At 43.0% G+C, this 14,560-nt stretch overlaps 1 protein-coding gene across 4 annotated transcripts in view; it reads right to left on the reverse strand.

Moving 5' to 3' along the window:
• The window catches only part of fndc3a (fibronectin type III domain containing 3A), a 45,309-nt gene continuing 30,749 nt past the window's right edge, over positions 1 to 14,560 (reverse strand). For all 4 annotated transcript variants that reach the window (XM_053422368.1, XM_053422369.1, XM_053422367.1 and 1 more), the window contains 13 exons: positions 13,976 to 14,062; positions 11,286 to 11,424; positions 10,657 to 10,725; positions 10,440 to 10,558; positions 9,358 to 9,463; positions 8,989 to 9,164; positions 8,716 to 8,829; positions 8,405 to 8,554; positions 7,033 to 7,382; positions 5,626 to 5,838; positions 4,820 to 4,986; positions 3,742 to 3,866; positions 1 to 2,656 (listed from right to left, as the gene is read on the reverse strand). In XM_053422368.1, the coding sequence (XP_053278343.1) occupies positions 2,333 to 2,656; positions 3,742 to 3,866; positions 4,820 to 4,986; positions 5,626 to 5,838; positions 7,033 to 7,382; positions 8,405 to 8,554; positions 8,716 to 8,829; positions 8,989 to 9,164; positions 9,358 to 9,463; positions 10,440 to 10,558; positions 10,657 to 10,725; positions 11,286 to 11,424; positions 13,976 to 14,062 (2,139 nt within the window). In that variant the 3' untranslated portion in view covers positions 1 to 2,332. The remainder of the gene's footprint in view (positions 2,657 to 3,741; positions 3,867 to 4,819; positions 4,987 to 5,625; positions 5,839 to 7,032; positions 7,383 to 8,404; positions 8,555 to 8,715; positions 8,830 to 8,988; positions 9,165 to 9,357; positions 9,464 to 10,439; positions 10,559 to 10,656; positions 10,726 to 11,285; positions 11,425 to 13,975; positions 14,063 to 14,560) is intronic.

Genomic DNA, 14,560 nt, shown 5'->3' on the forward strand with positions numbered 1-14,560 from the left:
TTAAGAATTATAAATCTTTTATTGTGCATGGATCCTTTGTAGATATCATGGCTATACAGATACACTTTAGATACATACCTATGATTATACATTTTTCCCATAACGAACATTTTAAAGTGATATGTCTGGTAGTATGTATAGTATAACAAATTTCTCATTTTGGAATGTACGGTGTATGAGGTAACTGCAAACATTAAAATTACATAAAAATGGTCTATTTTTGTGCATATTTTACTCATTTTTGTAGCATTTTGTTGACCCTCCGCCCCGCCCCACCACCACCCCCAGCCAGAGGTGGTGAGCCCCCCGGGTGAAGAGGTGTTAAAATGGCACACGTTGCAATCGCTATCAAAAATAGGAATTTGACTTCTTTAAATGACAAAGAGAAGACATTTGCAGAATGTCTCAAAGACCAAATCATGTAATTATCCAAGACGTTTTGCAAGGTACCTGTATTTAATTTTTCTTTTCTTTTTTTAAACGGTGCTCAGAGGCAGGAATCTGCCACCGAGACCAAACGACACTAGACCTAACCTAACAGCCAGATTACCAGTGAGAACTCTGCGTTAGCAATCTGTTACGAATACTTCAACACACAGAGAAAGAAAGGCAAATTTTTGATTCACAGGAAGTACATGATATTTTGTATCTGCCATTTGCGTTCCATGATTCATGAGTACTCAGGATTTATTATTTTCTCTGGAGAGTATTAACTTATATTACTTCAATATTATAAAAAAATATACTTCACAAATGTATGACCTGACAAAAAAACAAAAAATCAAAATCAAATCATAGGTAATACAGTTATACTACTTTCAATATCTCGCACAATTACGTAGGTTTACTAACATCAAATAAATGATGCAAAAAATAAAAAGGAAATAAAACACAGCTTAGTGTTTTCTAACACTAAAAGAAAAACATTGAAAACTTAAGAGATATTAAGAAAAATTCTCCCGAGATTTTTTTTTCCTCTCCAATTAAGGCCTCTGAAACAACTGGTTCATACTCAATTCAATTAATTCTTTTTTTGTAACATTTTTTTTTTGTTTTAAATGCAATTGATTTTTTTTTGGCTGAGACAGATCAGCTGTTTCAGTGACATAATAATGTGGTAGTACAACTTTTAAAACACCCAAAACACAAGTAGGGCTCGCACAATCTCAAAGTGTGTTCTATAAAATGCATCACAAGACCAAGACGCTGTCGGTCGAGGTTTTTCTTCCACTAAGGTGCAAAATCAATTACTGGGGGGGGGGGGGGGACAACAACAAAAGAACGAAATAAAAGAAAACATACAGTTAAGCATACATTTTTTGTGCTGAACAACAATATTTCGGAGTAAAGCAGCTGCATGATTGTAAAAACAAGCTACAGTATAACTATATGATAGTAAAAATAATTAGAATTCACTGTTAGTTTGGTTTTTGTTGGTTTTTCTAAACTTTATACCGAGCATTTATTTTTCCTCAAACTTACAGGTCCTTTTGCGTCTTCACTGTACAAAAATATACTAACATTTCTCCAGTCATTTTTGCATCCTTAAACATTCGGAACATCTAAAAGGATGGAAAGTGCTAAATGAACGTGAGCGAGATCTTTTTTTTCTTTTTCGTTTGCGGTTCTTCTCTCACTAGATCCCCTTAGACTCCAGCGGGGGCTCGAGTCCCTTCATCTGGCCCTGGAGCTTCCCAGCCGTGTACCTCGGTGGCACGAACTACAAACAATACACACATCTGGACACACACACACCTTCACTGTGCAAACACTGGCCCACCAGGTCCCAGGATCAAATAGCAGATAGGCTAATGACACACCTATGTACTATCTTAGGAACACACCTAGCAAAAAAAACAGTTTCATACTGGACACATAAATGGAAATATAAATAATGACTATATATACTGTAATCAACGAGTACATGAGTCGAAGCGCCCCCTTCCCCCCCTTGACCCTCTCCCCCAAAATAAACCATTTCCCTGCTCTTTTCGGAGTTCCTTACGCACAGGAAGCTTATCGTAATTCAACAAAAATCTGAACTGAACGACAGATATCACACAAAGTCGGGGGCGGGGCTGACGAAGGCAGGAGTGTCAGGACGATATCGCAGGTGCCAATTAAGGTGTTACATCCTTGATTCATATCCGGTTTTCAGCTGTCACTCATCGGCCCTTCCTCTCCCCACACACACCACAGCGAGTAATGCGATTACTCTGTCGACGACGAAAAACAAATATGTATAAAATGAAGGATACAAAACAATAGAGACCAGGAGGGGGGATGGGAGAGAATAAAGCTATAACCCTGCAGCTGGGTTGCGCAAAACCGCTCATTTAATGACAAAGTACTGGATGACAAAAGCGATGAGGATGGCGATGACGGCGAAAACCATGAGGAGTAGGAACGCGCACTGCTCGTCCGTCAGGCTCCGTCTGGCTCGGTTGGACTCGGTGCCGGCTCTTGATCCCGAGCCGGTCGCGCCGCCGCCCACCGCCACTTCGTTCCGCTGAGGGGAGAGGGTCACCGTGGGGCTGTAGGGGCCGTTCAGCTCGGGGGCGTCCTGGCACTGCCTGATAGCACACACCCGGAAACGGTAGTCGCTGCTGGGCTGCATGTTCTGCACGTGGAAGGATGTGGCGGAGCCTTTGTAGGCCTGAGGAGGAGGAGGAGACGAGACAAGGAGAGGAAACAGACGGTTTAACTTTAATGTAAACATAAGACCACAACTTTTCTGAATTGTTTATTCTCTAAAAATAAAAGTTTTTATATCAGCAAACCGATTTGTCTGTGAAAGGCTCTTATTAGCAGATAGAAAAATATTTCAGGCTCTATTTACCTTCCACATAATCCTCGAGTTCTTACACTGACTTTATTCCGTTGCTTAAAAGAATCTTGATAAACTGAACCTGACTCATATCAGAGAAATTAGGTCGTTTTTATTGACCATGTCCTGAACTCTGAAAGTGACAAACTTCCTCTCATGTCACCTTTTAGCTCCGTGTCAGGAATAATGGATGATACAGTTTTGTCTTCCTCTTTTAGCTCCGACTATTTTCAGATGTATTTTGAAAATTTGTGAGAGTTATTTCGTTTTTTGGCAGAAGTGTGGAAACCATCTGCCTTCACTCTTCACCCAGCCGAATGAGTTTTTTGGAGAGCCTTGATTTGTCTGGTTGCTAAAGTGACACTTTTTTGATTTTCCATTTTCTGAGTGAGCCAACTTTTCATGTGAATTATAAAAGTGGGTGTTAATGAAAAAAATAATTTCTTGTTTATAATTTGGCAGGATGAAAACACGAGGCAACCGGAGGAGGGTACAGACCTTTTAGAATATATATTGGGACTGAAAATAACCATGGAAACAAACTGGAAACGAAATTTCACCTCCCTGATTCAATTGCCATGTATCATGTGGGGAGATTAGCATAATCCGGCAGTAGCCATTATTCCACGTTAGCGTGGTGGAGGCCACTGAGAGCGATGAATGTGCAGGCAGGGGCCCCGACACCTGGGAAACCTCAAGGATCAATGACGTTTGCATAATGGGCCATTTAAAGCCACTAGTGACTGATGCAGGACGCTGCAATGCCACACGGTGAAAACGTTAAGGCCCCCGGTACCATCTGCATCCTGATCTGTGACAAAAGGCCCCCGTGATGAATGGGAGGTCACCCGCAGGTAACAAGGGAAGGACACAGAGCCCGAAGAACCTTCACACGACGACAACGCTGCCAGTACCTGTTTGAACTCAGAGTTTCCCATCATGGACTGCAAGGTGTATGTGATGGGGTCCCCCTTCATGGGCGGTAGGGCCTCCCATGTGACTTCACAGGAGTTGTCATCGAGACGCTCCACTTTAGGGACTGGAGGGAGAGCGCGAGAAATGAAATATGAATAAAACTTAAGACTTAAAATCAACAAGAACTAAATTACACTATAACAATCAGATCAGACTGTTGACCACTGAGATATAATCAGTTGATCAGTCTCAGTGAACATTTGATTCTCTTGATGCGTTTTAACACGTGCACAAGGCAAGATCAGATTTGCACACATACATTTTCTCAAGTTTCTATTTGAATCAAAGCTTTGAGATATTAAGTTTCTGAAGAAAGCGTTTGTTTTAATACAAAAGAACTTGCTTTGATATGTGAAGTGACTCAGCTGAACCTGCATGCAACATCTAACTTTTTGCCATTAGCACAGTCGTCAGTGTGACTCATGCTCCTCTTTAGGTAGGTGGCATTTTAAGCAAAACAATAAAAATACGTGGTGGTACTGAACTGCTGAAGTCATGATACACAAGTGTGTGGGTGGGGTTTCATTCTTTGTATCATATTGATATTAAGCTTTAGACCCGAAGTTCAAATTGGACCGAATTCAAACAGTCGAGAGTCCACTTCACTGAGTGGAGACCAACTGTTGAGCAACACTGACAAACTGGCACATAGGAGCCAATCAGGGATCAAAAGAGAAACTGCAGAAGAGACTCGACACATGAGGATGACGTGAGTCTCTTCCACACGAGTCTTATCAGAGCTGAGAGAGAGAGAGAGAGAGATAGAAGAAAGAGTAAAAAAAATAAGAGAGAAAGGGAGTAAAAGTATACAAAGAAAGAGAAAGAAAGAAAGAGTGGATAAGTAATAAAAGGAGAAAGAGGAATGAGAGAGAGAAAAGAGAAAGAGTGAATAAAGAAATAAAGGTCAGAGAGAGAGAGGGAAAAGACGGAGAGAGAGAGAAAGAAAGGATATAAAAAAAGAGCGAAAGAAAGACAGATTTAAAAAGAAAGAGAGAAGGAGAGAGAGAACCTCTGTACCTTTGACAGGAGCTGGAGGAGAGCGTGGGGTGGTGAATGTGTAAACATTGGAGAAGGGCCCTTCGCCCGCCTCATTAAAGGCCTGGATGCGGAACATATAAGAGGTAGACTCATTAAGCCTCTGGACTTTGTGTGTGTGGCAGGGTCCTTTACACAAGGATATAAATCTGAGAGAGAGAGAGAGAGAGAGAGAGAGAGAGAGAGGGAGAGGGAGAGAGAGAATTTAATGAGCAAAAGGGTAAAGATGACATAAGGCAAACAAGAGGGGCAACTCCTCTCCCAGGAAATATACAGTAAATCATCAGTTCTCCTTATAGAGCTCCTTCTGGTGCGTTATGGTCCACGTGCCCCACCCTGCTCTGCCCTGATCACACCTGGTGCTAACACCTCGTGTGTGATCAGGTCACCGGTCGTTCAGATTACATTCACAGTTCTTTCAGCACATGAACGTGCCCTCAACCACCCACATGCGCCGCCGTTGAATGGCGTCCTCTCCGTAAGCAGGAGTGCATAATTATCCTGCTTTGTTCACCATGTCTGAACATTTTTGAAAAAGCAACGCCGATATAGAATTTACGAGTGAGTCAAACGTGATTTGTTTTTTCCTCCTGCAAAAAAAATTATATAAGTGTTTATTTCCTTTTAGATCAAAGAAGTGAGATCTGATCCTTAGACGTTATAATCATATCACCTAGGAAACATCTTAATCTTAACAATCAGGTATGATCAGGACCCTTAATACAGTTATCTTGAGGTTTATAAGAATGTGTGTGTGTGTGTGTGGGGGGGGGGGGGGGGACACCAACCTGCCACTCTTGTCCCCCATCTGCAGCTGATACTGGAGGGCGTCTGAGGTGGCGGCTTTGGCTGGGCCATCGCCCCACTTGAGCCTGAGGGTCTGGTGGCTGAAGGCAGTGCACTCCAGGCGGGGCGGCTGCGGGGGCAGGGGCTTGGTCTTCAGCTTGAAGGTGTGACTAAAGGGGCCGGCTCCCAGGCTGTTCAGGGCTTGGATTCGGATCCTGAGGAGGAAGAAGAGAAGAGATGTCAACGTCAGAGAGCTGCAATGTGCTGAGGCTACATCCACATGAATACGTCCCTGTTGCTGTGTTTAAGCCTCGACACTCTTCAGTAGTTTTCTGGTGCATTAACCTGCAGTTACCCACATTCACTCCTTGATTGGCCCTTATCAGCCACAACTCGACTACCAGAGGAGAATGCAAAGCGATGCCCAGACTTCCTGTCGGTAACAGTTTCACCTTGTTGTCGGTCAAAGACAAATTAAATCCCAAATCGTACTTTTCACCACTGCTGTTCCTCGTTTATAAAATGTTCTGCTACTAAGCAAACAAGAAAATCTGCTTCCTCTTAAACATCGAATGATGATGAAGCTTCTCAGTGTGTTGGTTTGGACCATGGAGATAATTTTTGATAAGAAGCTTAAATTACTCGTCTGGACAGGGATCGTTTTAAAACTGTTTTTTTAAATTAGCCTTGATATGAATGTATCCTGAGCCGACCTGAGCTGAAACCCTGCAGTGGCTGTCATCATGGTATCAACAGTATTTGATCTCACTGACAGATGTTTACGTTCACTCACGGACTCCGCACAGTCCGTGAGTGACATGTTGATATTGTTTTGACTCTGGGTCTCCTGAGAGCTAAAAGTCGGCACTTTAATTCAAACTCTGTGTTTCAGTACAAATCAAACGTGTGGGGGCCAAGTCAACGGAGAACACGTCACCGTCAGACTTCACCGTGATTCTGCCACAGAGCTGTGTGGGCTTGAGACAAACGGCCTGTAATTACACATCCTGTGCCGACGACTTTTGAGATAAATACAAATAAATTGATGAAGAGGATTGCAACGATGCACAAGAGTAGTTTCCCCGTAAAAATAAACCTCTTCTATAATCCGGAATCAAAAACAAGCCGCTTTCGTTTTGTCTTTGATGGTAAAGGATGTAAAGTCCAAGTCTAGTTTAGTCTAAATGTTGCCTGTCCTGAATAAACCAGACTTTACAAATGTATTGAATCATATTTTGTTTTCCTCTTTTATGCCCAGAGTTTAAATTGTGTGTATAATTTGATTTGTATCACATGTTATGTTCTAGAAGTTTCTTATCTGTTCGCACTTGTTGACATTGGAAAGGTGCAATGTTGTGTGGTACAAATTTCGTGACCCTTTGACCTCATGACGAAGAGGAAGTTTCTACCTGTAGCTGGTGTCCGGCTGCAGATGCTGAATGATGTGTTTGCTGACGGGGCCGATGGAGACGGGCTGGCGCTCTCCGAGGTCAATCAGGTAGGAGGTGATCTCAGAGCCGTGGTCACACGGGGCGTCCCAGGAAATGCCCAGGCAGGTGGACGGCGAGTAGAGCGGCGGCGGCGGCCGGGAATCGCTTTCCTCCTCTTCCTCGTCTTCATCTGCATCCACCGGGGTCTCGTACCTCTGCAGCTCGGACTCCTTCAGCGTGTAGATGTTGCTGACAGCTGCAGGCACAGAGCAGGGGGTCTGGCACAGCACTGCCTCGCTGAAGGGCCCCACACCGGCCACGTTCACAGCCTGCACAACAACAACAACAACATCAACAACACCCGAGTCAACGCCAACTCATACGTGTCATGTGAAACAACACGTGTAACAACCATATTTGACCACAAGGGGGAGTGCCAATGTAAACAGCTGGTAAGATTCAACAAGCCCCTACAGGTGTAATGTTTAAAATTTCTAGCCATGGATATTATATTTTTTGAAAGGAAAGGGTTATGTTGTGTTTTTAAACAACTTCTAAAATAAAAGTCTGGATCTATAGCCCGACTAAAGGGTACTCTTTAGGGTCGGCACTGCCTGGACTGAGGACTGTGTGTGACGAGGGAAACCAAAGTGTGTGTGTGAGGGCTCATAAGCAGCCACTGTTCCTTCCTTCATCCCTCGTTGAACCACAAAAGAGGCTGCGAGAGAAAGAACAGCATGGTCTGAAATTTCAGCCTAGACGAGACCCAAAGGACAAAGCCGAAGTTTTAATGCCAGCCTCTAACGTCTCCTCGAGTAGACAAGTGCTGGATTCATTGGTGGCCGGTGAGAAATTCATTCAGTGCAACAGCACAACCGAGATGTGGTTTAACTCGCTGCTGCACCAGTAGTACTCATCATGATGAGATCAAAAAAAAAAATTATTGCACAGTGTATCTACACTTTAAAAAAGCAAAATCTGAAAATCTTTTAAAACACCCCCTTCCTTTGATCAGCTGATCTTTGCTGTATTCAACTTCCTCCATTTAAAAAGGAGGTGTGAATTTCCATATTTTATATACTGATGCTGTTAAAATGATTTCAAACCTGTGAGAGCAACAAACCCACTCACTGGATCAGATTAATTTCCACAGACCCACACAGGGAATTATTTTGTTGAATTAGTGAAATTCTTGTATTCTGCTGAACGGCCCTGAATTCTTAATACGTTTTCACTCAATATTTAAACAGAAATTACTCAAACAGGGTTTGTAAGATGAGCTTTTAATGATCTTAATGTTTAATGAAGAAGCCTCACAGAACAAATCTGTTTAGCATTTGTTATTGCTCACCTGCACCCGGCAGAAGTAGTTGGTGGCAGGCAGCAGCCCCTTCATTTCATGGCTGAGCCCCGGTCCACTGTAACACACCTGCATGCTTCCTTCAGCAGCGCCCCACTCCAGGCGACACTCTGTCACCGCTGCTCCGTTGCATGAAGGAGCCTCGAAGACAAAATCAGACAAATTACACATCAGCACTCACACAGAGGAGACTGTGATGTCTTTTTAATAATGTAACCGATAGGGTTCTCAGAATGATTTATATGTGAAATGAGAATTTGTGTGCATCTGAGGGGGAAATAGTGGAAAGGAGATGGCTTTACCTCCCAGGTCACGACTACACAGCTGGGGGATTTGCATGTGATGGAGGGAGCTCGACACTGCTCCGGCGCCCCGGGGCCGGTTGTGACTTCACAGCGCTCTGAGAGAGGTCCGAACTATCCACACGAGAGAAGAAACAACATTTTCATACAGCTAGAGAATCTAATATTAGACGTTTCAAATCAAATATATTGAGAGAGGGTTGAAAGCATGAATCAGAAAAAAACAACCCCTCTCCCTGTTATTGATGGATCAGCTTTGACAGACGTTCTCACCCCAGCTTTATTCGCTGCCTTGAGCCGGAAGCTGTAGGTTTTTCCAGGCATTAATCCTCCCACAGAGCAGTCCAGCTCTGGACCCTGGTAAACCTCCCTGCTGTCCTCAGACTGCAGCCCACACACTTCCACGCTGTAGCAGGACACTGGGCTGCCTCCGTCTACCTGTGGAGCACCTGGAAAATTTGCGAAACCAGTGGTTATAAATCTATATCCTTTAAAAGTGCTGTACGACACAGTATATTTACAAAGATAATCTTCCAAACTGCATAGTCAAAGCTTGCAGGTTTGAGGTTATTTGCGAGACAAATAAATGCATCAACAGAAGCTGCATCCCACACAGATTTGAGTTGGAGAGGAATGACTCACCCCAGCGCAGTTGCACCTCCCTGGCTTTGGGCTTGCCCACCAGCCGAGGGGGCTGGCAGGACCCTGGGGGCACCGCAGGAGTCTGGACCTGCAGGGTCTCCGACAGCTTGAGAGGGAAGACAACACACCAATTAGGACCCAGAGAGAAAAAAAATTAAAATAAACAATCGCACATCCTGCCCGTCTTTATCTCCCGTACAACACAAAGTCAATGCGTACATATTGTCTTTTTCAGCAGCTTATGGGATTCAGGCTACAACACCCGAGCGAGGAGGCAAATGTGACTGCAGCGTTCAGAGGTGCGTTCTGTGTTTCCTTTCAGAGCCTTGGGTAAAGTTAGGCAGATTTGCTGGTGACAGAAAATAGGTCTTTTCTTTTTCTTTTAATGCAAACTGAACTACTGTGACAAAAGGCAAACATGTGAGTGTTATGTCACATTGTGCTGCACGGAAAGGCAGGAGCTCGCCACCGTGAGTCATGTTTCTTTAGAGGCCCCATCATGAATAAATGCATGCACTAACAGCTGATGAAGAAATTAATGAAAAGGGTCTGTGAACTGAACTAATTAAGAAAAACATCCTCTGACACATGCAAGGAGGGTTAATCGATGAAAGGGCTTTGACTTGTACTCGAACACCAGGAAGCACTGTCTCATCTCCCAACATAAGAGACTGAGAATGACAATTTCCTATTAAAACTCACCATAAATAGAGAAGCATATCTTGACTCATGCAAAATTTATCAGATCAACCACAGGATGTGACGTGGGGAGATTCAGAGCTTCTTGGCTTAACAACTGCAGTATCTTTAACAGCCAAGAAATGCATCAGCAATAAGAAAGCCAACAGAAGAACTGTACACAATAATCAGGGGTACTACATTGTTTAGTGGGCAACCAATATTAGGAGGGTGTTTACAAGTACATGTACTTGGGGATATGGATTCATTTTTTAAACAAAAATAGCTGATTTGTGATCAATGTACTGATCAGCAACCTTTTTGAATTCCTGTGGCGAGACACAAGGCCCATGTGCGCGGCTGTGTCTGTGCACGTGTGCTGATGCTGATGCTGAGTGACTCACCGGGCTCTGCCCCCCCTCGCTCATGCAGTAAACTCGCGTCTGGTAGGAGCAGCCCGGCTTCAAACCCTCACACACGTGCTCCATCGCTGGGCCTGAGTACACCAGCTCCCATGACATGCCTGGGCACAAAACATTTCAAATAAATTGCAATAATTTCAATGTTTTCAAAGTGCAAAACATCATTTGAATATTTCGTTTTTTTAAATGTAGAACTCACCACTTAAGCCCTCAGACAGCTCCACAACGTATTTAGTAACTTCTGCTCCACCAGTATCTTTTGGTGGCTCTGAATTTCAAAACAAACCAATACAAACATATTTGTATTAAACTGCATTAACCAAATCCCTCACCTAGGTAAAGCCTCTGAATAAGAGTAGTCTGGACATCAACTCGAGAATCGATTATTTCCAGCAAAAATGTGCTTGAGTGCCTTCATGGTAGCAGATTTCCCAATAATTCCCCCAAATCATGAACAAAAGGGAAAATATGACTGTAGATGAAGCACTGCTTTTCCAATGATGTGGCTTTTCATCACTGTGGCCTTCAGAATCTCATTTTATTTGCAGATTTTTATGATCTACAAACATGGCATTTCCCAGCCTTCGGAAAATGGAGGCAGTGATTGATGCGTGTGTCCCATGAGAAGGAAGAACTCATGCTGACGTCTGAATGACAGAGACCGTCACTTCATCTTTTATACCAACTAAAAGGAAAGTCATCTGTCTCCAGTAGAACTACCTCTGATCAGGCAGAGCTCAATGAGAACCGTGAGCGTAACTTTGCCTCGTCATGCAAGACTTGAGTGTCTTTATGTAAGAAAGGGCACATGATAAGTAAAAGGCTCACCCCAGGCCATCTTGAAACTGTTGGGCAGGACTCTTCCTCTGATGACAGGCCTGCAGGGACCACTGGGTCTGTCTGGGTTCGTGATGAACTCAACCACCTGGCTGGGGTTGCTCTTCCCTTCCGAGTTGTATGCCGCCACCTGGATAAAGTACATTGATACAGCCATTGAGGTGTCATATCACTGATGTCAGTCAGTGCATGGTGAGTGCATAAAGGTCATTATGTTTCCTGATAACAAGCACTGACTAGACTCAGAGAAGGGTAATGTAGGGATCTGAGACACAGAGTGAGTGTAACATCTCAAATGGCCTCGGAAAAACACCACATCAGAAAGATTCAGCTCCTTAAATCTACAGGGTCATTTCAACAAAACAGTTTCTGCACCACAAGCACTGCAATTGAAAAAATGAGGCAATAAGCTTTAGTGGCATTTGCATTTCGGCACGGCACATCTGCAGTTATGTGAAAATCTCCGTGGGCCTGCTGAGTGCAGCTCACATCCATACTGTACCAAGACAAACGTGCACAGCACCCAGCCCCTGCTCACACTGCACAGCTGGATAATTGGACATGAGGGAGAGAGTGAAAGCGGGAGAGAGTCTCGAGGGTGACTAATGAACCTTTCATTTGGGCATATGGTGGTTTGTTTGGGTAACAATAACTTTCTGTGAGTATTGTTTGAGAATGCTGTGGTGTGGTTTTTTCTGGCTTTGTGAGTAAAGCCTTCTTATTCTCAGTGTTTACATTGGGCTCTAAGCAACATACCTACCAAGTTTGAAGGGGATGGGACAAAAGTTTTTCGAGATAGGTGAAAATGCAGAGATTCCATGCATTATAGTGAGATTACCTGAGCACAATAATACAACTGATATTCACTGAATTTATATTCGTTATACTTTAAATTTCAATGTTTATATTCTTTCTTTATCTTTATTATTGTCAACAAGTCCCATAAAAAGACCAAAACCAACAATGAACTGTGACACAACTTTCTAACTTTCCTGTATCACTCACTCTCAAGCTTGTTGGTTCTTCTTGCTAAAGAGAGTTGATCTAACAATAGGATTACAAATATACACTGATCACAACACGAAAATTAGACTTAGACTAATCGATGTATAGTTTCATTTCTAGAGGTAAATGTAATGAAAATTTAACTAAGTATGTGTGAAACCTATGTTGTAGTTGGAAAGTAAGTTTTTGCAGCCCTGTCTAAAGACTTTTATTACCAGTATCTACATACATATACAAACTGTCCAAATACTTTATGACCTGGAGTGTTTTAATGGTCTGAACTATGTATGACCTGAAAACTGTCAACTGACCCTTTAGACTCCCCAAAGAACTGAATGTATGTCTGCTCATCTCCAAAGGAAACATATGTAAATCAGTTGTCTGTGTCTAGATTCCTCTCCCATCCTGCGCTTACAGAACCAGTCTGAACTGGTTCTGAGAGAAAGCCTTAGTCCTCCTATATAAGATCGTTGTATTTCACTGTCCTGCATCTTCACTGAGATCCTTGTGCCTCTCTGTGTTGATCCTTTCTGCAGAAAGCCCCTTATTAAATACACAAAGGCAAATATGGTGTTCCAGCCTCTTGTATTTCCATCACATAAATTATGTATGTTGTTTGTATGTTTTCTGTACATTAATACACCTAGCTGAGTACTTATAGAAGTCGGCTGGTATATGTGGGATCATCTCAAAATACAGCTGTGGTTTCACTGGAAAAAAAAAAATCCACCAGTGCGACAGAGAGCCTCATTGAAAATATTGAAATGTTTTTGGACAACAGCGACATTTGGCACAGGAGCTACACACTCGGAAATTATATAAATTTACCGTTTGTTTTGGTCTTTCCATGGGCTTTGCTAACAATAAGGAAAATTGTGAACGTTACGAGCCAAATCATTTAAAAAGGCAATAATGTTTATGTTTTTTTAAGTTGTTATACATAATTACATTACAGGCCCTAGCCCTGGTTTGAACAAGTTGGCTCACGCTCAGTCTGAATGCCCTGTGGGGCTGCCAGCCGCAGGCAGAGCTGAAAACCTCAAGATACATTTATCTTAAGAGCCTTAGAGAATTATGGCTGCATATGTATTTAGCATGAATGGCCCGAATGGGGATTAAACCACTAATCCCAGCAGCGTTAGAATCACATTTGAGTCGGTTTGGTCCTCTTCAAAATTTGCCTCAGCCTTTAAATTCATTAACAAACTCTTCATTCATGTGTTGTGAGCGAGAAGCGAAGAGTCTAATTCTGACACACGTTGCCGACACATTGCACAGAAAACCTGCAGCTTTGACAGTCAGAAAATTTAAGATTTACAGCCCGGAGCAGATTCTATGAGTTATTCAAAAACCACGGGATCGAGTAAAGCTGTCAAAACCAGCAGATTCTATTTCCAATATAAAGGTGTTAAAAAAGATATGTTGTAAAAAAAAGACAAAGAACTATAAATCAATCCAAACAAATGTGAGATGTTTAATACTGACCCTTCCTGTCAGTTGCCCACCACCCTGTTGACACAATCCTGCACATGGATGAGTCATAGGGCCACTGTGGGCGTCTGCACTCTCCCTGGCAGAAGCCTGTCCCCTCTGCCCATACACACTAAACTGCGGTTCAAATTAAAGCCGTGGATCAACAGCTTTGACTGCAAAACATCACAGCGCGATTTTCTTACCCTAAACTTGTACTTGGTGCTCCTGTGGAGACTCCTGACGGTGCAGGATAGCTCGTCGCCATCGTAGCTTGGCTGGAAGCCATATCCCTGGGACAGAGACAAACGACAGTGGGAGAAAGAAAACAACCAGGTGAGCAATGACTTACAAGACAACCATTGTAGCGCAGAAAACAAAGTGGTCTGCTGGAGACAAACAGCTACAGGGGATAGGAGCTTTTTTTGGGTGATTTCCCTGGGAGGCCCTATGTCTGCAAGTAGAGGTGACAGTAGGTATAAATGACATGTAACTTTAAGAGAAAACTGTGAAAGTATCACGGGACATAATGCGCCGTTCCATTACACCTCGGAGCCCGGCCCGTGGCGTGAAGTCACATTGACCTGAGTGGATGGTGCTCCAGTTTCACAGCAACAACGTTTACATTAAGCAGCGAGAAATTGTTAGCCATAACAGTTCATAATAAAGCATTACGCTGCATTTTACACATACTAACACCGTAATACATCGTCCACAGACAGTAATTCAACAGTCCTATGTGATTGACAAATTTAATGACATAAGTGCTACTAAACAGTAAAAACTACAGC

The sequence above is a fragment of the Pleuronectes platessa genome, chromosome 5 (assembly GCF_947347685.1).
Source record: "Pleuronectes platessa chromosome 5, fPlePla1.1, whole genome shotgun sequence".
NCBI lineage: Eukaryota > Metazoa > Chordata > Actinopteri > Pleuronectiformes > Pleuronectidae > Pleuronectes > Pleuronectes platessa.